This window comes from Sodiomyces alkalinus, assembly GCF_003711515.1.
Source record: "Sodiomyces alkalinus F11 unplaced genomic scaffold SODALscaffold_10, whole genome shotgun sequence".
Lineage (NCBI taxonomy): Eukaryota > Fungi > Ascomycota > Sordariomycetes > Glomerellales > Plectosphaerellaceae > Sodiomyces > Sodiomyces alkalinus.
In genome coordinates, this window is record NW_021167088.1 from 1471237 (window position 1) to 1492160 (window position 20924).

Genomic DNA, 20924 nt, shown 5'->3' on the forward strand with positions numbered 1-20924 from the left:
AAAAAAAAAGGCAGATAGATGATCAAGGTAGATCGAGATCAACTACCAATTGGATCCCCATGAGGGCCAACTGGACTCAATTGACAAGAAGAAATGCCAGGAGGAAGCTCAAGAAAAGAAGAAGCTTACATTGGTGGTAGCAACGCCACAGTCCTCAGGTTTGCCGAATTTGGACGGCTGTGCTGGAGGGGTCTTGATGAAGGTGATGTCGCCCTCCAGCTCCTCGCCGCGACCGCGAGCTTTCTCGGCCGACATGTTGGGTGATGCTGGCTTCGAGGACCGACCAGCGGGTCCCTTTCTTTTGCGCTACTTGAGCAACGAAAGGCAAAGGGATAGAAGATAGAAGTTCACGACGAGTGCTGTGACGTCGTCGTTGCAGATCCGAATGGGTACAGGAGAAGGAGAAGAAACAAAAGGTGTTGGTAGGCGGGTGAAAATGTGTGTCTGGAAAGTCTCTTGGTTTCTCGTTTTTCGTCGGTCTTAGGGTAGCCCCCTTTTTTCCTTGCTTCTCCCCTTATCTGTAGCTAATTTCGGTGCCGGCTTATCGAGATAGCTTCGGGGTCCCACTGTAGGTAGGTAGGTAATTACTTCATCCAGGGGAAAATATACCTACCTAGGTAAGGTACGTACAGTATGTATAGTAACGGGGATGGTTGGGAATCCCCAGCGGGCCCGGCCCTTTGACCGTCTTTTGTCAGTGCAACTGTCAACATCAATACCTGCACGGTACCTAAAATTACCGTAGCATTCGTACCTAAGGTACCTAGGCTGCGCTTCAGCTATGGTCACGAAAAATGAAACCGCCGCCGCGTCCCAACTCGTCAACCAATTCCACATGCAAATTCTCCATTTCCTTCCTCGCCGCCATTGCCGTGAGCTGCTCCGTCTTTACCAAGTCGAGGCAATCCGCCCTGACTGGGATACCATTCACCCTCGACGCCAGCTAGTGTTCGGTTGGAGAATGAAGTCCTCAAGTCGCCGCTGGTCTCGTCTCGTGAGATGTGGGCCAGCCACCTCCACGGACAGGACGATCGCCTGCATTGGTGGGTTTGTCGCGTTATCGCCGGACGCTGTCACCGTTGGACTCGCCGTTGACTTTTCTATTCGAGGTCCAACTGTCAGCGGATGTTCGGACAGGGACTAATTACGGCAGTTGGGTTCTGCCCCCCTGATACCGTCAAGGCATCGACACGACACAGGCCGAGGCCTGTTGCCGCCCCGCCGTCCTCGGGTCAGAAAGTACTTTCGTACTTGCGTATCCGCACACACCAGATGTCAGATGGTACAGATGGTAGCGTACCCAGCTCGCGGCATCAACGAGGAGCAATGATTCGTTCAGGTACATCTCAACTGCAACAACCCGCACCAATATGCGGTAGGTGCAGGTGCCTGATCCTCGTATCTCTCTTCTGGCGGTGTACCGTGGCAAGGCACCGGTCTACACGGAGTACTTCGAAAATACGGATACAAGTACAGACTTGTACAACTCTGTCTTTCATTCTTGGAAGGGAAACAAGATAAGAAAAAATGAAAAGAAAAAAAGAAACAAAAAGAAGAAAGAAAAAACATCGCCTTTGCCTGGCACAACAACCAAGACCGCTTCTCATCCATCAGCCGGGAAAGCTACCTTGATGAGCAGACATTTATATGGCAGACGACCCCAACTGCGTCTCGTCAATCGCAGACCCGAAACATCACTGAATCATCTCGACAGCCAGTTCATCCGCTCAATGTTGAAGACACACGGAACAATAGAACCTGCAGGCCTTTAAAATGAAAAAAAAAAAAAAAAAAAAAAATCGAGGCCCGACGGCTGCCTCGATTACAAAGTCGAAATCTCCACCTGGGTCCTAACAAGTCCGACTAAGCCTCAGCCAAATCGTGCAACATACAAGGTGAATTTCCAGCTGTGGCCAACCGCCGTTGAAGAGGACGAAAAACCAAGTCGAAAAAAAAAGAAAGAAAGACGAACAATAACGGCTAAGCTCGATTCATCCTCAAGGGCGTCAGTGGTTGGCCCACGTGAAACACCCACATATGCATGACACCCCGCAAGGTGAGCAGCATAGCCTCAGAGGGATGAGATACAGCCTCATCTTCAATGGCTCATAAGTAGCGCGGCAACCGAGTTCCCCCAACGACAAGATCTCAAGTTGATCTCAAGCAACAAGTTGCCAAGACCATACAAGACAGACAGACAGACAGACAGACATATGACGGACATCAGCATAGCAAGATCCTCTTTGGTTTGGACCCTCCAAGGAGTTGCGGCGGCAACGAAAACCCCTGAAGACGCAATTCAGGCAGTCATTCAGAGGATCCCACCCGACACTAACGCGCAAGACCGGGCGGCCAACGCGGTGGACTGCCTCTCCTTCGAACACTGGCAGCACGCCCTCGCCAGCAACTTCCAGGACGCCGGGGAAGAAACCCAGGATGCATACCGACTCGTCAACATCGCCCTCGCCGTATCGTTCCTCCGAGAAGCCAGTCGGCAAGGCCACCACGCCACCCCCGATGATCTGACACGTTGTTGGGACCTCATCCGAGGAGCCCTCACCACCAGTGACAGGTCGACCCGGCATCTCTTCACCGCGTCGCGCAGTGCCCAGGGCTTTCTGGCCGTCCCCCTCTGCAGCATCATCCAAGCCGGCCGCATCCAAGAGCTCTTCCGCCTCCACGTCTGGCTCCCGGACGGAAAACGCGGGGACCACGCCCTCGCCCTCGCCCTCCACTCGCATCAGCCCTTCGCCCAGAGCTGGATCCTAGCCGGCGAAGGGAAAGACAAATCCTACCGCGTCGAGCCCGCAGGCAACCCCGACGAAGCCACCCACGCCGGGTACGCCCTCGTCTGGAACGACGGCAAGAGCCGCGACGCCGCCTACAAGACCCATCAGACCCATTCCACCGTGGAGCACACCGGCCGCTTCTTCCGCGCCACCGAGACCGCGTCGGCCGTCCACACGCGGAACATGACCTACTCCATCCCCGCCAACGCCTTCCACGCCTCCGAGGTCGCCCCGGACGCCCTGCACGCCACCCTCTTCTTCTTCGACGCCCAGCGCGGCTTCGTGCAGGACGCCGGCGTCCTGGGCCCCAAGGACGGCACCTCCTTCACCCAGGTCCGCGACGACGCCACCGTGTCCCCCTCCGTCCTGGCCCGCACCGTCGACGCCATCCGCGCCTGGGAAGGCCTCGTCGACGAAGGCAGACAACACGCCCAGCGGTCCGAGTGGGAACACGCCCTGCGCGCCTTCAACGCCGCGCTCATCCTCTGCCAGTCCGACGCCGCCGCCGCCGCCGCTCGGGGGGAGGGGGAGGGGGAGGAGGAGGCGTTGTTCCCCAACGTCGCGCTCTACAGGCAGCGCGTCATGGGCGAGCTGGGAAAGACGAATCGGCGGTTCGGCCGCTACGAGACGGCCACGCAGATCCTCGAGCACGCGGTGGCCGAGATGGGGCCCAGCGCCCACCGCGTCGAGCTGAGCGGGGAGCTCGGCGTCAATTGCCGCCACATGAACCGGCTCGAGGACGCCCGGCGCGCTTTCGAGCACCAGTACGACACGGCGAAACAGCTGGGTCTCGAGACGGAGATGTGCAGGGCGATAGGGAACCTCGGCATGGTCCATTACCAACTTGCGCAGCGCGACGGGGACGGGGACGGTGGCCTCCTGGACCTCGCCATCCGGGAGCTCGAAGAAAGAGTCGCCACCGCGCGGAGACTAAGACGGCAGCACGAGAAGAACGAGAACGACGTGCCAACAACAACACAGGGGCCGTCGTCCGACCCGGCGCTCCTCAGCCTCCTCAAGACCTGGGAAACCATCGGCCTCGCCCGCCTGTCCACCTGCCACTACGCCCGCGGCGCCGTGGACCAAGCCGCCCTCTCCGCCCTCGAATCCCTCCGGATGACGCACGACTCCTCCGACGCCACCGTCAAAGCCATGTCGCGCTTCTTCTACGGCCGCGCCCTCCTCCGCCTCAACCGCCGCAAGGAGGCCCTCAGCCTCTTCAACCTCCCGGGGACCTGCTCCCCCGCCATCGCCCTCGCCAAGGAACCCTCCGACGAGCACCGCTCCTACCTGCGCGAACTCGTCGCCGCCGGCGCCGACATGGACATCGTCGACGAGCAGGGCTACACGGCGCTCGACCACGCCGTCTTCAACGCCGACGTCGAGGCCGAGGCCCTCGTCCTCCAAGGCCTAGCCAAAAACGCCGAGACCAAGATCGCGGGACGCCGCTCCGAGGCCAGGCTGCGCAAGGGGTACCGCGAGTTGTTCCAGGACCTCATGCGCCCCGTGCTCCTCAGGCGGGAGAGGCACTGCCTGCGCGACCTGAGGCGCGCGTACGCGGACGCCCTGGCGGCGGATGACGCCAAGAGGGCCATGTTTGACGGCATGTCGTTCCTGCCGTGGCCGGAATTCGCCGCCCTCGGCCGGTTACCTGGACACCAGGACGGGCTCCGCCGAAAGTCGGTTCCGGGGCAGGGACCCGGGGTGGAAGACCTGGCGGCGGACGTTGTCATCTTTATTTCCTACAGGTGGATCAACGAGACACCAGGTGCCACGTCGCCCGATGACGAGAACCACACGCAGTACCAGCGGATGAAACGTGCAGTCGAGGGATACCTGCAACTTCACCCGTCGGTGGATCCTCTGAAGCTGGGCATATGGATGGTAGGCTATGCGCATCTATCTCATGTTTCCCCCAAAACAAAAGCTGACGCTTTCCATCCCAGGATCATGCATGCGTTGACCAGGAGGATCCAAGCCTCGGGGTCGCCGCCCTCCCCATGATTATTGCGCAGTGCGATGCCATGATCAGCCTGGTGGACGACCAGTACTACAAGCGTGGTTGGTGTGCGGTGGAAGTGCTCATGGCCCAGACATTGAGGAACTCGTACGGAAACCATCACTGGTATGAGCAATTGTGGTTGCCGGCAGCCGAGTCGGGCGACCACCTTGGGGGAGGCGGTTGGCACCTGAGAGAAGGGGCGAATCAAGATATTGTGATGAAGGATAAACTGTTGACGTACGAGGAAGACCGCTCCAAGGTCGTGTTTCTGGAAAGGCAGAGCAAACTGCTGGGATAAGTGAAGATGAGAAAGACTAAGACATGCACGGATGCGATACCATTTGTGACCCCTGCTTACACATTCGTTCCCCGAACTTCCCGTCTAACCATACTGCAGTTGTATTGCCCAATGCCCACCGTGGGCTGGCTACCTCTTACTGCCACCCTCAAAGCGCTTCGTTGATTTGACGAAAGGACATGGGGTGGATCACACGGTCCCGTAGATGTAGATGGCGGAGAACAGAAAGGGGGAACCAAGTGCCGTCGTCCAGTGTCATGATTTGGCGATGCACTTTGAGTGGCCGCGTCGAGCGACGCCTGGCAACCTCCCTCCAAGCCTCTTCGACTTCTTCCGTGATGACTAGCGTCCAGCTGCACAGCAAGGTGATAGTCACTTATTGTAGAACAACGGCCCCATTAGCCTCGATCTTCAGTCTCGTCGTGGGGGATAGGTAGATTATTGTCGGCTCACGTACCTTCGCCGGTGTCCTTATCGTCGAATTGGTAACGGAACACACAACCCATGTCATCCTCTGCGCCGTTCCAAAGCTCCAGAATGCGGAGGCTGTCTATGGTCAAGGCCACAGTAGCGGCGCCCCGTAGCAGGCGAAGGATCATTGGGTCGGGAGTATCGCGTGCGCCGCACTGCAGATCGCTGGCTGTGAGGGCCAGGGACCGCAGCTTTCTCCAAGGCGGACCGGTAAGAGGGACGGGCGGAGACTGCGGAGACGAAAAGTAGTTGAAGAAGCCCCGGGCATCGGCTACAAAGGAAACGGACAGATGCTCCAATGCCGGTAGGTGACGAGTGCAAGCCGCCAACGCTCGTCCGATGCGCCCGGCTTCCCGATACCTATGAATGATGGAATATAAGGATTGTTTCAGTCCTATAATGTGCTTGTCGTTATCCTCGAAAATGACCAGTTCGCGAAGCGTATCCGGAAGAGCGGATGTGAAAAAGCGGTTGTAACCTGTCGGAGGGCAGCTGTCAGCGGGGAGAACGAGGCATGAGGCGTGAGGCGTGAGGCATCCTGCGATGGGGAAGACAAGACGCACGTCCGACCGTGGTCGCAAATTCAGTGGCCTCGTGCGGCTCAAGATGGATTCGCTGTAAACCGCTGAGGTGGTGGCCCGCCAAGGACGCGAGGGCTTCTAGGCTGATTTGGCGAAAGCTCTGGCGTCGCACGAGCAGCGTTGTTACAACGTCCACAAAGGCTCTCTTGTCCCGCGGGACAATATCGAGACCAGGGTCAAGGCCATAGAGCCGCCATTTGTTAAGAAGAGTCCACCCCCGATCACTTCTCACGCGTGGACCTATGCAGTTGATGTGGCGGAGAGGACGTGGAGATGAAGGCGGCGGCGTCTGCAGGGTCGGAAGGGCTGAGGAACCGAACTGGTGGCCAGGTTCCGAGTAAGGGTCATGTGCAAAGTTGTACCAGGGGAAGGCGTGCTGCGAATCGCTTGGGGAGTATGCTGATAACTCGAGGGTCAGGTCTGGGTTCATCTCGTCGCGGTCGCGCGGCTTCTCCTAGTCGACCAGAGCGCGAAACAGTTCATTGACCATGTTCATACCGATGGCATTGTTCTGCTGACTCTCCGACCAGCGCTCAGTTTCCTCGCATGACGGACAGTCATAAGACAGGAGCTCGATGCGTAGCCATATATGTCTGACGAGCTTTCGTTTTCTGGGCTCTTGAAGGATACGGCTGAAGTCCAATACACGACGCGGGGAGAGTAGAATCGTTTTGAAATGTTTCTTTTCGAAGAACTCCTGCCAGTTTCGAGAGACGGCGGCGTACGCGGCGGTGGATATGGGGTGACGGGACAAGACTCGCCATATCATTTCCTTGACCTCGAGTGGGCAAGTGTTCCAACAGGCCATGGCGAATGTTGAGGCTGTTGTGTATGTGTGTGTTGATTACGAGCCAAGTATTCAGAAATCAGGATAGGCAGTGCTGTTGTTGGAGACGAAGAAACAAAGAAGAGAAGTGCGGAAACGAACAAGTGAAGAGATGAAGATGTGAGTAAACGAAGAAGCGAAGAAGCGAAGAACGAAGAAACGAAGAAGACGGAGGTGAAGAACGGAAGAAATACGAGCAGCGGTCCTACTCGTAATGTTCCTCTTCTTACAGGTAGCTCAGCCCTTGAACCCTTGAACCTTCGACGCACCCCGATAGTACCAATGCAGAGGAAAGAGCAGAGGGTGTCAAGCCACTCGTTCCTTCCATGCTTCCATCTACCTAAGGTATATGGTCTACCTTATGACATCATTGCTAGGTACTTGAGGTAGGTGTTCCTGCATAAGGTAAGGTAAGGAAGGTACCTTATGTAGCACCTTGATGGATTAGCAGTGTCCCCTGACTCCCATGTTGGGATGTTGCGGAACTTGTGGTGTATCATAGCCGTTGAGTCAGTGACCCTTCGGAGCCTAGGATTGGTGGGTCCGAATTCGCCCCGCGTTTGATTACTATCATTAAAGGAGCCTCGGCTTATCACCCTCGGGTTCTCCCCAGAAAGTTCAACTGCCAGCCCCAGTCCTCCTTCCCCTTCCCCCACCATCCACTAACTGAGGAGATACCCACTAATATCACCACTATCCACTAACATCCACCGTCGTCCAGCGACGTCCACCAATGCCCATGGGCCCCGCCGTCCCGGTGTCAACTCCCGAGCGGAGAGGTGGCGCATCACAAGCCTGGGCTTCGGTTCGCCTCCACCCGAGCCTCTGTCTTTTTGTTCTTACCATGCTCAATTTCAGATCCCATTTTCACTTTCCTCTCCTTCACCCCCCCGACCATTGCTTCCTGGCTCTGTTATAATATTTGTTCAAAGATTTCCTCGTCCAATTCGTCCAGAAGCCCCAACCGATAGACGATAGAGGCCTCGCGCAATCGCCACCTTACTTTATCTACCATGTCCATCGAGCGCATTTCTTCTATTGCGAGGCACCTCAATCCGGGGTCTGCCCTTAACAAAATGTGCGTCATCCTTTCCTCCTTTTCCTCCAAAGAGACCAAGAGGGTCCCCAACTAACAGCCTCTTCCACCAGCCAGTCCAAAAACCCCGATGACATCGTAATTACCCTCGCCATCCGCACCCCCCTCACCAAGGCGAAGAAGGGCGGCTTCAAAGACACCTCCCTCGAATACCTCGTCTACGCCCTCCTCAGCCAAGTCCGCCAGCGGTCCAACATCGACCCGGCCCTGGTCGAGGACATCTGCCTCGGCAATGTCTCCGACGGGAAAGCCGCCTACAAGGCCCGCGCCGCCGCCCTGGCCGCCGGCTTCCCCAACACCGCCAGCGCCTCGTCCGTGAACCGCTTCTGCTCGTCCGGGCTCAAGGCCACCGCCGACATCGCCAACGCCATCTCCGCCGGCAACATCGAGGTCGGCATCGCCATCGGCGCCGAGTCCATGACCGTCGGCGGCGACCGCCTCGAGAAGCCCTTCGACGACGCCGTCGTCAGCGCGAGCCAGGAGGCCGCCGACTGCATGCAGCCCATGGGGTGGACGTCTGAGAACGTCGCCCGCGATTTCGGCATCTCCCGCGAGCAGATGGATGTCTACGCCGCCGAGAGCTTCCGCCGAGCCGAGGAGGCGCAGAAGCAGGGCCTCTTCGATGATGAGATTGCCGCCATTGTGACCAAGTTGAAGGATGCCGAGGGCAACGAGAAGGAGGTTACCGTCACCCGCGACGAGGGTATTCGCCCGGGTACCACGGCCGAGGGCTTGGGCAAGATCCGGGCGGCGTTCCCGCAGTGGGGGAATGCCAGCACTGGCGGTAACTCGAGCCAGGTTACTGATGGAGGTGTGTTCTTTTTCTTTATTTTTTCTTTCTTTCTTTCTTTTTCTTTCATTTTCGTTCCTTTTTTCCCCCTTTTTTCTCTTCTTTTCCCTAACCAAATACTGACCTCACTAGCCGCCGCCCTCCTCCTCATGAAACGCTCCACCGCCGTCCGCCTCAATCAGCCCATCCTCGCCAAGTACGTCGCCTCGACCGTCGCCGGCCTGGCCCCGCGCATCATGGGCATCGGCCCCTCCGTCGCCATCCCCAAGCTCCTCTCCCAGGTCGGCATCGCCCCCGCCGACGTCGACGTCTACGAGGTCAACGAGGCCTTCGCCTCCATGGCCGTCTACTGCCGCGACAACCTCGGCCTCGACTGGGCCAAGATGAACCCGCGCGGCGGCGCCATCGCCCTCGGTCACCCGCTCGGTGCCACCGGCGCGCGCCAGGTCGTCACCGGTCTCAGCGAGCTGCGGAGGCAGAAGAAGAAGGTCCTCGTCGTGAGCATGTGTATTGGCACGGGCATGGGTATGGCCGGGTTGTTTATCAACGAGGCTGTGTAAGAGAATGTGTATTTTGCTGGTCCTGTACGAAATAAATCGACTTTAATTATAGTCGTTCAGTCTATATACGTGATGCCCGGGAAAGAACTCGTCTGGGATTTGCGTAATGTTGGCCTAGTAGTAGGGTATGTCTATTATTTCTTATTTCTATATATCTGTATACTCCGTTGCTAATGACCTTTTCGGGCGCCAAAGTCATACCTAGTTTACGGCGTCGTGGCAAACGCAACGAATGCTGCTACCGCGTTGTGAAGTCTTTCCCATGCGAACCATGTTTCTTGTCCCAACAGCAAAGTGTAATTCTTGGCGCCTCTTTCCGCGTGATGCTCATCATACCTTATCCAACACGAAAAACAATAATGCAACCGCTCACCCAAACCTCGCATTGGTGATGCTATGCTCGTACTCCGTCATCTTCAGCGCCTCCTGGACATCCGCGACGAAATGGCTCGGCCCGCCCACCAAGTCCATGATGCCCGACCTCCGCATGATCTTCCACACCTGGTGCCTCTCGTCCGCCGGGCCGCGGCTGAAATACACCCGCACGCCCCTCTCGCGGTAGTTGGCCACGATCTCCTTGAGCACCTGCGCGCCGGACCCGTCGAGGGACGTGACGCCGTGGATGTCGAAGATGACGTTCCGGTTGCTCTCCTCGTGCCGGATGCGCGGGAGCGCGGGGTGGGCCTCGTTGGTGCCGTAGAACTCGAGCCGGCGCAGGCGGTTCTTGAGCTGCCCCGTGTTGGCGAAGGTCAGCGGCTCGGGGATCTTGACGATCAGGCAGCCTTCGAAGAACTCGAGGCGGTCTGGGTTCGCTTCGGCGTTCTCGAAGCGGTGGGTGCCTGGGATGCGGCCTAGGATCTGGATCCGCGGGCGCGTGGAGTGGCGGATGACTTGCAGGACGGAGAGGCCGACGCCGATGGCCATGCCGAGGGTGAGGGAGTAGAAGATGGTGGCGACGAAGATGGTGACCATGAGGCCGAGCTCGCTCCAGCCCCGGATTTTGAGGAAGAAGGCGATGTCGTGGGGGGCTTCCTCGAGGAGGGACCAGGCGACGACGGAAATCATGGAGGACAAGACTGGTTTCTGGTGCGGGGTCAGCAGGATGAAGTGGAGGTGAAAAGGCACAGAAATGTATAGGAATGCACATAAAAAGCACAGCATAGCAACACGGCACGTACCGGTAGGTAATAGAGATAGGGAAGGAAGAAGAAAATGACAGAAAAAGCAAAGCCGCTGAGGAAGATGGCGCTCATAGGACTCTTGCCTCCGGTCTGCCTGTTCAGCTTGCTCTTCGCATAGCCGCCGAACGCGGGCAAGCTCATGAAGCAGCCGCCCACAAGGTTAGCAACGCCCAGGGCCACGAGTTCGCGGTTCGGGCTGAGCTGCATCTGGATGTGATCCGAGGGCCCGAGACTCTTGGCGGCGATGGACGACTCGAAGAAGCCGAGAAGGGCAATGAGAAAAGACGTCGGCATGGCTTCCCGGATGAGGTGGAACTGGGACGGCTGGAACGGCCACCGGAAGGTAAACAGGTGCCCAGACGCCGCCCTGACCTCGCCGAGGACATCCAACCCCTGGCTCTCCCAGTCCAGCTGCCACGAGAGGATGATGGAGACGAGGACGACGAGGAAGCGGTCGGGGATGTAGGCGACGCCGGGGTACCGCGGCTGCATCCTGATCTTGACCTGGCGGAGGACCATCATGACGACGAAGCTGACGGCGGCGACGGCGAAGGTGAGCTTGTGGACGCGGCCGAGGTGGCGGACCAGAAAGTTGAGCTTCTCGGCCGTGCTGCCGTGCTTGACGCCGGCGTCCCCGGCGTAGCGCGCCAGCCCCAGCTCGGGGATCAGCTGGTCGACGAAGATGACGAAGCCGATGGCGGAGATGAAGCCGCGGAGGAAGGGCCGGCTGAGGACGCTGTCGAGGAAGCCCAGGCGCGCGATGCCGGCGATCAGGATGGTGGCGCCCGCCAGGCCGGTAACTACGCCGCAGATGCGGGCTTGGAGCATGTCGTCGTCGTCGTCTGGGCCGGAGCGGAGGTTGCTCTTGACGACGGAACCGACGAGCAGTGAGCCGGCGGCTTCCGAACCTACGAGCATCCGCGGACAGCTGCCCAGCAGGCCGTAGATCAGGGGGTTTATGGCGAAGGCGTAGAGGCCGTTGATCGGGGGGACGTGGGCGAGGTTCTCGGCGAAGGAGAGGACCATGGGGAGGTAGACGGAGGCGACGGTCAGGGAAGCTGTAAAGTCGCCTTTGAGGTAGGACCACTTGTACTGGGGCATCCAATTTAGGAACGGGAGGTAGTAGGACATGTACCTGGAGGGAAGACATGGGTTAATCTTGGTACAGACGTGGATGAGCGGGAGGACGGTAGGGGAGGGTAGGGAAGGGAGCGGGTTATCTCCATACATCCGAGCATTGGCATCGAAGCCGGCTTGCTCAGCCAATGCCTGAGAAGTGTGTGCACTCCTCGTCTTCATCTTCTTGGCCAACTTTCTCCTCCAGTCACGGTTGCCAGACAGCGTGTTCACGACCGAGTCGATGGGCCCATTAGTCGAAGACGACTGGGCGTTATCTCTCCCGAGGAGACTGCTCGACACCGGACTCGGGACGCGGGGGGAGAAGGTGCCATGCGAGCAGGGGCCCTCGTGGACGGCAACGTCTGGGAGCGCGGTCTGCAGCAAGGCGGTCGATTCGGAGGGGTCGGCGGACATGGATCGAGAGGGCATGCTGGGCCCTGGCTGGGAGCGGTCGGAGGGGTCGGACGAAGATGCGCGGGAGACGTCGCCGCGGGAGCGATGGGAGGCCATTGTTGGGGAAGTCTTGGAGGGTGCGCGAAGATGCCGAAAAAAATCAAATCTTCCTTCAGAAGGACGATGCTGATGCTGACGCTGATGCTGATGCTAGGGAGCACAAAGCAAGCGAGACCGGGATGGAACGGACGGGGTGGACCAGAGGCATCTGGTGGAGGTGAAGAACCGAGCGAGAATCAAGAATCCAAAGACAAAGACGAAGCTGCGGGCTCTATCTATTCGGTGCCAAAGCCATTACGGAAGGCAAAGAGGAATCTTCCGCGTAAGGGGAAGGAGAGTGAAGAGCGTGATGGGATAGTCGAGGTCGAGGTCGAGGACGAGGTGCGCAGAAACGGTGAAGGGAAGAGAGACAAGACGAGGGCAATGTCTCAATAAATTCCGTATTCGTACTCAGGCCATGGGACTCTCGCCGGTGAATGTGGGTCCCTGATGAGCTAATCGGCCCGCCAAAACTGTCACATGCAGGAATTCATTGGCTAAGAGACTTGCTTGGTAGAAGCTTAGTACAGTAAGGTACCCTCTCTGCTGAACTCGTCTGTATTCGTAGAAGGTGAGTCAGAAGTGATACCGACGGGATACTTCGTACACCGAGCTCACCTTTTCACTTTCTCACCGTTTTTCGCGGTTTTCACCTCGAGTTTTATCCGTGGCAAAGTACAACTCCTAAAAGTCCACGAACTACGGGTGATAACGGGTCGGTTTTGGAACCCCGCGAGGTTCCAAGTTCCAATCTTCTAGTCTGTGGCTTCGTCAAACTTTAACTGAAACCGACCTTCTTCGAGAACAAAATCTCTAGTTATTTCCGTCATCTCCTAAAGTCAATTGCTGGCCTTGGCCCTATTCGGAGAGAACACCGGAAGTGTAATTACAACTAAACAGAGGGCAGCAGAGGGGCCATGCGATATTGAATACGCGCTGGCAGGTGCATATTAAGCGGACGGCCAAGCAAGGAGGCGATCAAGGTGCTGGATCTCCATTTTAAGACCAACATTTCAATCAGCTTGATGCCGGAGAACCTCAGGCTGAGAATCTGATTCGTTACTAATCCATTGATCACACACAGTCTGCACCCGAAGTGCTGGATGCGTGCTTACGTGAGCAAGCTCCGCGGTGCCTCCTATAGTACGTACCTTACCTTACCTTCTGCCACGATCGTCTACGCAGACCAGGCCGTGGTCACCACCACTGGAATCTGACCGAACCGCCGAACCATCCACCTGCATAATAAGGCTCGCTACAGTTCCTAACCTGCGTGTGACGATGAGAACGCTGGATTTGGCTGCGCGGAGCTGTCAAGGTGTTCTTCCTCCGTTGTCTCTCCTCCCAGCTGCTCCAGCTCCAGCTTGCGGCTTTCCTTGCCCTTCACATCGGCTCAACACTGCATATTTGCTCTCGTCACGTCGCCTCATGAGCAAACTAGCGACGACGCCATGCAGGAAGGACGCAGGAGATATGAAATGCAGACCATGGATTCGGCCGAGAAGGAGGCTCTACTTGCCACGTTGCGGCCGATGCTGGCGTACGGACCGGAGCAACGTTGCAGCGTCAAGGACGTTCTTGGCTCGGGTTGGATGGCCAGATACGCGATGCCTGTCTGTTGCTGTTCGTCATGTCAGCTTTATAAGACCATCTATGCTTAACTTCTAGCACATACGACCATACCCACTGGAAAACTCGGGATCCCGTCCGCTCTCCCCTAGATAAGCCAGTGAGGGCCGGATTAGTAGTTGGGTGGGTGACCACCAGCGAATACCCGGTGTTGTATGTTTTTTTCTCTTTTTTTCTTTCTTTTTTGTTCTTTTTTTTTTCTTTTTCTTTTTCTTTTTCCAATTCCTATTGGTTTCTGTCCTTGATTGTCTTTTAATAGGCATGGCAAGGAGGGCAGATTGGTATGTTCGTCCTGGCTTCATGGAGAGGTTGAATTATTCACTTAGTTGAGATCACCTTAATATCCCCCTGAACCACGTCAAACAAATCCCCTTCTCATGGCAAATTCAAAATCATTACACGTATCCATCAAACAGTTACTACACACACATGCAGAAAGATAGCCAGGCCCCCAAACTAGACGGCTTCCCGGTAATAGCATGAGAACATCGGTCCCATGTCTCGAGAGTCCGCCAATCCTGCCCCCTTGCTAGTGCACTGGGTCGGAACCACAGCATCTGCCCTAGAAGCTTCATGTTCCTTCCGTTCCACTTCCGCCAGCAGTCTCTTCACCCTCTCCTGGACACCAGCCTCCAGCGCCCTCTGCTCGAAAGCCCCGACATCATCAAACTCGTCCCTTTCCTCCTCATCCAACATGCCCCCTGACCGCCTATGGACGGCAAACCGCAACGGCGTCCTGCAAGCCTTGACCTTCCTCACGAAATCCCGCCTCCGGACGTGGTAGCGCACCGACCTCGCGCTCCAAAAATCCTTCGCCATCTCCCCCAACTCCTCCGCCCTGGCCGCCGCCAACCCCGCCGCGCTAACATCCACATTCGGATGCCTCTTCCACGTCCCGGGGGCGTAAACATAGCCAGGATCCCGCAACAACCCGCGCACCCAGTTCCGCACCGCCGCATCCACCGTCTCCCCCGCCATCCCGGGGACGACATGATCCACAAGCCCAACCCGCCTCGCCTCGGCAGCCGAAAGCGGCGTCATGCCCCGCAAGAGCCTCTTCGCCCCAGCGACCCCACACCTCCCCGTATACGACAGCGAATGGAACTCCGACCCATGCAGCCCCAGCGCGCGGTACGCCGGGTTGAGGACCGCCTCCTTGGCCGCGACGACCACATCACACGCCGCCGCGAGCGCCACGCCTCCCGCGGCGCAGTTCCCGCGGATGGCCGCCACCGTGAGGACGCCGCGCCGGGGGAGGTCGTCGAGGAGGAACTGCACCACGTCGTCGATGCGGTTGATGTTGCGCCACGACTCGGCGGCCGGGCCGGCCGCGCTCGCTTCGATGACGTTGAGGGCGATGCCGTTGCTAAAGTACGACTTGCCGCCCATGAGCACCACCGCGGCCAGGCGGCCGGCTGCTCGTCCCGCATCCTCCTCCCCGTCCGTACGGCGCGAGGCGACGACGTGGCGCAGCGCCTCGAGCAAGTGGCCGCACTGCGCCGCGCTCATGGCACCGTTGTAGAATTCGAAATGCACAAACGCGACGCGGCGGCCGCCCGGGACATGCGCAACGTCGACCCAGACTTCCTGGAACGTCGGGGACGGCGCCTTGGCAAAGTCGGGCGTCGCGCGCGGCACGCGGAGGTGCGAGAGCGTTGCGTCGTCCAGGAGGCCCAGGGCGCGGAGACCCGAGACGGCGGGGACCTTGGGCCACAGCGCGGCGTCGGCTTTGCGCTTGACGCGCCGGATGTGGGTGATCCAGACGGCCCTGCCGTCCCACGTCGCCACGCACACCGCGCTGTCTTCCCGACACGCCACGACGGAGCCCGGCCCGAACGGCTGACGGGAGACCAGGTCGGGGTCGCTCTCGACGAGGCCGCCGTAGACGTACAGTTTCATGCCGAAGAGGGGCGTGAGACAGCCCGGCTGCGAATCGGCGCATCGGATCCTGCGCGAGATTTCACGCGCCGTGTGGATGCCTACGTCAAAGTCGCGCTGCGCTGCTTGGAGTAAGGGCCGACGCCGCGTCTCGCCGCCGAGGAAAGGCGTCCGCAGAGTGACAGAGAGGACGCCGTACGCGGGCTGTGGGAGAAGATGAGGCGAAAGGGTGGGACGGGCAGCCTCGGCGGCCGGAGAGGAAGCCCGAGGCGAGGCTTCGGCCAAGTGGCGCTGTAGTCGCATCGTCTCTGCGACTCCGTAATCTGGTGAGGGAGGCGGCGTGTGGACGACGCCCACATGGCCGGACGCTGCGGCCGCCATGATGCGGTTCAACGCGGCCAGAGTAGCCGTCACGGCAGCCCGAGCGACGGCGCCACGATAGAGGCCGGATTTGGTGACGTCCGGGGCGTCAATGTCCAGAGGGAACTGCTCAAACGCCCAGACGGGCCCCGCATCAAACTCTTCCACCGCCTGAAGCACGGTGACGCCCCAATGGGAGCGTCCGTCTCGACTCAGCGACGTCGACTGGAGGAGCTTCTGCGGGTCCGGCTCCGAGCCGTCATCGCCCATGAGGACCCAGTCGAGCGCACTGGGCCCGGCATCTCCGGGCGGCCCGGGATGGATGATGAGCGTCAGGTACTCGTTGTAGATCTCGCGGGGTACGCGAGAGGTGAGAAAGGGGCAGATGATCAAGTCGGGCTTGGCCAGATTGGCAGCCTCAATCATCACAAGCTCGGACAGGGCATATTCGACAGTGACCGAGTGAACTTCTGAGAGTACGAGGAAGAGGCGCTGAGAGAGGGAGTTGTGCGCCGTGCAGAGAAACAGGATCTTCATTTTGGCGAGGTCGAGGGGTAGGGCCAAAGGTGAGAGTCCTTGTGGGATAGTTCTTTCCTCACCAACAGACTGCCCGGGCTGCCCAGGCCATGATATATAGACGAGACGAAGATTAGGACGGGTTGGTTCCAGGAGCCAAGTCCCCGTCCGTCGTCACGGAGGGGGCCGGTCTCCACTGTCCCCCCCGGGCCCATTCGCAAAAGCATTCGCAAAAGCAAAGGGGGACCAGCGTTCATCCCAAGGCATTGAATCATGTCTCACGTCCGAGAGGGAGGGGGGAATCCAAACAAAAAAAAGAAAAAGAAAAAAAAGACCATGTGCGCTGTCGAGGGGTCGTCGAATGAGAAAAGCACAAACGCTTCTTGATAACGCCGGATCGATGCCACCCTCCGGTACCTGCCTCCCTACCTCTTGGTGATGCAGCTCAAAGAAGCAACTGGGATGATATGATCCCGGACGAACGTACCACATTCTCGTGGTTGCTTGTCTGCCAGTGCCTCCTGGGACGTGGTGAGCATGTGGTGTGGATGGTGTGTACTTTGTGGAGGATCAGTGCAAAAGGGGACCGTCTAGGCTGGACGGAGTCCTTCTGGAGTGTGCATGGCATGGCATGCCGCATATTGCTTTTGCAGCTTTGCAGCTTTGGCTAATGCAGGACTAACTCGTAAGATATGTCCGCAAAAGGTTCATGTCGCAAAAAGAAAGCGTACACCAGGCACACCAAACACAGACACGCACATCGGACGCCATACCATGCTGCTAGTCGTCTCCCAATATTCGTCCTCGGATCGGGGCACGACCTTGTCGTACGAAACGGAGAAAGCCGTACATTGATTGCATGTGTTCATCACACAGCAAAGGCCTCCCTGACCCCCTCCCCCTCGTCCGGCGTGACGACAAACTCGCACAGTTCGCGGGCCAAGTCGGCCGTCTCCTCATCAATGCCAGCTTCGTACACCAGGTCCTCTTCGGCGAAGTGAATCCGCGACAGGGCCAAGATGTAGCGATGCGAGCCACCATACGCCATGGCCAGCTTGGCTTGGATGTTGACGGCGTCCGTGGTTTCGGGATCCGTGACGAGCCGGTGCAGCAGGCGGACCGTCTGCTTGATCAGCCTGTGTATCCCCTCCCAATCGTCGCCCAGGTCCCGCGACTCGTCCCTGAGGTCGGGCACCGTCGTCTTCTTGCCCTGCGCCGGGTCGTCTCCCGCCGCGGCAATGATGGCCGTAGTAGTGGGTTCAGACACGCCGTACAGCTCGTCCACGAGGCCAGCCAACATGGCGACCAGCCGCGGGATGGCGTTGACGTGGTGCGCGATCTGCAGCGCGCCGAAAGGCGACTGCGCGAAAGCCGCGAGCGCGCGCAGGGCCGCGAGCCCGACCGTATGCACCTGTACGGGGGTGGTGGCCTCGCGGGGCGGATCGACGAGGTTGCAGGTGAGTTTCTCCACGACCATGCGCGCCGTGCTCTCCGCGTCGCGTTCCTCCGAGACGGGGCCGATGGAGGTGGGCAGCACGGATGTGCAGAGGAGGTCCATCATGCCCAGGACGTCGTCCAGGTGCTGGCCCGGCGTCAGGAAGATGAGGACCAGGTCCAGCGGGACCATGCGCCAGAACTCGGCCTGCCGGGTTTGGGGGGTGCCTTCGTCCGTCTTCTGCGTTACGCTTGTGACGCTCGCCATGCCGATCAGGCGGAGGAGCGACAGGAGGAAAGTGGTGTCGATCTGCTGTTCGACCTCAGCTAGGACGGGATCGCTGGCTGCGGCGCTCCCGATGAGTTTGAAGCGGTTGAAGCGAATCTCTGCCACTTTATAAATGGACTTCTCAAGGGCGGGCACGATATTGTTAATAAGGTACGGGGCCACTGAAACGGTCTGCAACTGCAGAGTGAAGGCCGCGAGGGATGCCAGGTCCCAGATGGGCCTGTACAGTTTCTCCTCCAGACATTGGTGCCACATGTCGACGATAAGTCCGGTGAAGTCGATGAGGAGCGAGTAGGGATTCCGAGGGTTGCCGAGGAGAGGCAGTCGCTGGAGGATGATGGCGGCGAAAGAGGTCGTTGGGTCAGAGGGGTAGGCGTAGCGCGTGAGTGTCTCGAAGGTCGGCGGTTCTCCGTGCAAAGAGGCGTGGTCCAAGACGAGCGGAAGAAAGTCGAATGGGAGAGCATGGAAAGGGATGGGAGCAGCGGCGTACGAAACGGAAGATGGTGCGGCTGCCTCGCCGTCCTCCATCATGGGAACATCGGCCTCGTGCGTTTCCAACGGCATGACGGGACTCTCCAAAGCCGGGCGCTTTCGCTTACCCTTGGAGGGCGTCCGCTCAGCCGGTGGGACAGCCACAGCACCGGCATCTCTCGGCTTGCCTCGTCCCTTGGTGGGACTGACAACCATATCCATGTCGTCGAACCCGTCCGCAACGCCCCATGTTTTGTTCGCCTTCCTCGGCGTTGTTGTTGTCCCCGTTGTCGTCGTCGTCGTAGTTGTACCCGCACGGGCGGTGGTAGTCCCGGTCTGTTGGGGGACGGCCGCCGTTGCATCCTTCTGCCTCGCCCGCGTGCTTGCCTCTTGGAGATCCCGCTGTAAGAATTGGAGCTCGGTGGTCGCGTTCTTCTCGGCGGCAAGGGCCTGCTCGACGAGCCTCTGGTTCTTCGCTTGTTGTTCGGCATTTTGCTTCTTCAGTCTCTCCAACTCGGCAGTGTGCTCTTGCTGCGTCTTGGTCGAATTGGCGCGTATGATGGAGACTTCGCCCTTGGCGGTGTAGAGCTCCGACTCGAGAGCCCTGAGTCGCTGTTGCAGGGCTGCGACGACGTCGTTGCCGGCGGTGGCGCTGGAAGGGGGGATGCGCGGTGCTTGGGAGGCCGGTTGGGCGGTAGAGGCGGGAGGCGGCCGAGCAAAGTGACCTTGTGGAGGGCGATGAGGAGGTCGGTGGGGTGTGGAGGCTGGTGGCAGTATGCGGTTGGGGCCCGGAGGACGAGAGTAGGAGGAGGGAGGAGGAGGAGGAGGAGGAGGAGCGGTGCGTGTGTTCGCGTTCCACTGCTGCTGCGAAGGAGAATGACGCGTGGGAATGGCACGCGGCTCGTCAAGAGGCCTGCTCAACTGTTCTCTCTGTGGATGAGCAGGAGGGGCAGCAGGCGGCGGAGGAGGGGGAGGAGGAAGGGAAGGTTTGGATTTGCCTGGGCCGACGGGCGCGGGAGGGATCAAGGCATTGATCAGCTCGGAATCGTCGAGATCGTCGTCCTCGATTTCGATAACCTCGTAGGAACCGGGACCCTGGGGTTGAGCCCGAGCCCGAGACCGAGACCGAGCCTGGGCCTGGGTCTGTACGTGAGTGCTTCCATGAGATCCGTGGACCTCGGGCTGTGCCTCTGTTTGTGGTTTTGCCTGTGCTTTTGGCTGTGCCCGGGTCTGTGCCTGGGTCTGGGCTTGCGTCTGGGCTTGAGTCTGGGCTTGAGTAAACTGGACGATGGCATAGTCTTCGAGCTCCTGGAGAGTGTCCGGGTTGAGGTCGTCGAAGCCATCGTCCGAGTAATCGTCCATGTCCTCCGAATAACGGGAAGAAGACTTTTTTATGGGTCCATTGATGGAAGTCGGGTATGGTTTAGGTTGAATCGAAGGAACGTGGGCGATATTGTTGTGGTATCGTGGTCAGGGTCGTTTTCTGGTGAATGTTGAGGGCGGAACAGGACAATGGCTTATCTTTTATCTTATCTTATCAACCCCCAGAACACATCGTGGACACGAAAATGGTGGGGCCAGCCTCCAGGCGTCATCTTACCTAAGGTAGGGTACGGAGTAGGTAACAAGCTTTACTATAAGCTGCGATAACAAGGTCTTATCTAATCAGCCGCATTCGGATCTGTTCAAGATTCCGTATCCCGCATACTTCGGTAATGAAACTCTAGGTAGTGTAACCACATTTGTGGCTTGTACCTGTAGGTATCATTGCTTGTAACTGCTCAGCCACAGTTGTTAGAAACTGGGACACGGATAACTTGGAGGGTACGTGAGTGCTTAGGTGTGGAGGTTTTTCACAGGCACTGGTTTTGGTTGGACCTGCCGCGACCTCACAAACGTCGCTGTCCAGCTTCCAAACAGCGGATTACCAACTTCACCTCCCACTTTCCACCTCCCACCTCCCAGTTCCCTTCTCTCTACCATTTTTTTGTTTTCCCTCCCCCGCCTTTTCGTCACCGAGACGAGCATTTCCGTCTCCCCCCCCTTGTCGCTGCGATCTTGCCGCAGCTGGGCTATTTGCACACCTTCTACACTAATCTAATTCATTCGTCCCCATCGCAAAAGCCTTCACTTTTCGAAATA

General features: G+C 58.6%; 8 protein-coding genes across 8 annotated transcripts in view; 3 read left to right on the forward strand and 5 right to left on the reverse strand.

The window, feature by feature from the left end:
- Positions 1-534, reverse strand: part of SODALDRAFT_328480 (cyclopropane-fatty-acyl-phospholipid synthase) — a 2594-nt gene extending 2060 nt beyond the window's left edge. The window contains exon 1 of the mRNA XM_028610703.1: positions 130-534. Within this exon, the coding sequence (XP_028463910.1) occupies positions 130-255 (126 nt within the window). The 5' untranslated portion in view covers positions 256-534. The remainder of the gene's footprint in view (positions 1-129) is intronic.
- Positions 535-1776: 1242 nt separating this feature from the next.
- On the forward strand, positions 1777-5280 carry SODALDRAFT_300418 (hypothetical protein). The gene is made up of 2 exons (XM_028608884.1): positions 1777-4673; positions 4736-5280. The coding sequence occupies exons 1-2, from the start codon at positions 2214-2216 to the stop codon at positions 5087-5089; spliced, it is 2814 nt and encodes a 937-aa protein (XP_028463911.1). The 5' UTR covers positions 1777-2213; the 3' UTR covers positions 5090-5280.
- SODALDRAFT_381358 (hypothetical protein) lies at positions 5238-7813 on the reverse strand (the record flags this gene model as incomplete). The annotated part of the gene is made up of 5 exons (XM_028615162.1): positions 5238-5442; positions 5543-6098; positions 6124-6595; positions 6629-6963; positions 7669-7813. The coding sequence occupies 5 exons, from the start codon at positions 7811-7813 to the stop codon at positions 5238-5240; spliced, it is 1713 nt and encodes a 570-aa protein (XP_028463912.1).
- SODALDRAFT_328483 (3-ketoacyl-CoA thiolase) lies at positions 7619-9580 on the forward strand. The gene is made up of 3 exons (XM_028610704.1): positions 7619-8045; positions 8117-8874; positions 8986-9580. Exons 1-3 carry the CDS (start codon positions 7981-7983, stop codon positions 9411-9413), a joined length of 1251 nt encoding a protein of 416 aa, XP_028463913.1. The 5' UTR covers positions 7619-7980; the 3' UTR covers positions 9414-9580.
- Positions 9511-12560, reverse strand: SODALDRAFT_328484 (sulfate transporter 4.1). The gene is made up of 3 exons (XM_028610705.1): positions 11823-12560; positions 10592-11729; positions 9511-10496 (listed from the first exon to the last, which is right to left on the reverse strand). Exons 1-3 carry the CDS (start codon positions 12221-12223, stop codon positions 9783-9785), a joined length of 2253 nt encoding a protein of 750 aa, XP_028463914.1. The 5' UTR covers positions 12224-12560; the 3' UTR covers positions 9511-9782.
- Positions 12254-12706, forward strand: SODALDRAFT_362971 (hypothetical protein; the record flags this gene model as incomplete). Its single annotated transcript, XM_028614515.1, has 2 exons — positions 12254-12547; positions 12692-12706. The coding sequence occupies 2 exons, from the start codon at positions 12254-12256 to the stop codon at positions 12704-12706; spliced, it is 309 nt and encodes a 102-aa protein (XP_028463915.1).
- Positions 12707-13063: 357 nt separating this feature from the next.
- SODALDRAFT_362972 (ClpP/crotonase) lies at positions 13064-16855 on the reverse strand (the record flags this gene model as incomplete). Its single annotated transcript, XM_028614516.1, has 9 exons — positions 13064-13097; positions 13216-13267; positions 13377-13411; positions 13486-13597; positions 13670-13816; positions 13893-13922; positions 14234-14253; positions 14322-16661; positions 16767-16855. 9 exons carry the CDS (start codon positions 16853-16855, stop codon positions 13064-13066), a joined length of 2859 nt encoding a protein of 952 aa, XP_028463916.1.
- A 594-nt stretch (positions 16856-17449) lies between these two features.
- Positions 17450-20285, reverse strand: SODALDRAFT_58069 (hypothetical protein). The gene has a single exon (XM_028615502.1). The coding sequence runs from the start codon at positions 20142-20144 to the stop codon at positions 17457-17459; it is 2688 nt and encodes an 895-aa protein (XP_028463917.1). The 5' UTR covers positions 20145-20285; the 3' UTR covers positions 17450-17456.
- Between the last annotated feature and the right edge of the window lie 639 nt (positions 20286-20924).

Coding starts and splice junctions, on each gene's coding strand:
- SODALDRAFT_58069 (XM_028615502.1), bottom strand. CDS start 20,144: ATGGACGATTACTCGGACGATGGCTTCGACGACCTCAACCCGGACACT.
- SODALDRAFT_328484 (XM_028610705.1), bottom strand. CDS start 12,223: ATGGCCTCCCATCGCTCCCGCGGCGACGTCTCCCGCGCATCTTCGTCC. Junction 11,730..11,822: donor TTCGATGCCAATGCTCGGAT/GTATGGAGATAA, acceptor TCTTCCCTCCAG/GTACATGTCCTACTACCTCC. Junction 10,497..10,591: donor CCTATCTCTATTACCTACCG/GTACGTGCCGTG, acceptor ACCCCGCACCAG/AAACCAGTCTTGTCCTCCAT.
- SODALDRAFT_300418 (XM_028608884.1), top strand. CDS start 2,214: ATGACGGACATCAGCATAGCAAGATCCTCTTTGGTTTGGACCCTCCAA. Junction 4,674..4,735: donor TGAAGCTGGGCATATGGATG/GTAGGCTATGCG, acceptor TTTCCATCCCAG/GATCATGCATGCGTTGACCA.
- SODALDRAFT_328483 (XM_028610704.1), top strand. CDS start 7,981: ATGTCCATCGAGCGCATTTCTTCTATTGCGAGGCACCTCAATCCGGGG. Junction 8,046..8,116: donor GGGTCTGCCCTTAACAAAAT/GTGCGTCATCCT, acceptor CTCTTCCACCAG/CCAGTCCAAAAACCCCGATG. Junction 8,875..8,985: donor GAGCCAGGTTACTGATGGAG/GTGTGTTCTTTT, acceptor TGACCTCACTAG/CCGCCGCCCTCCTCCTCATG.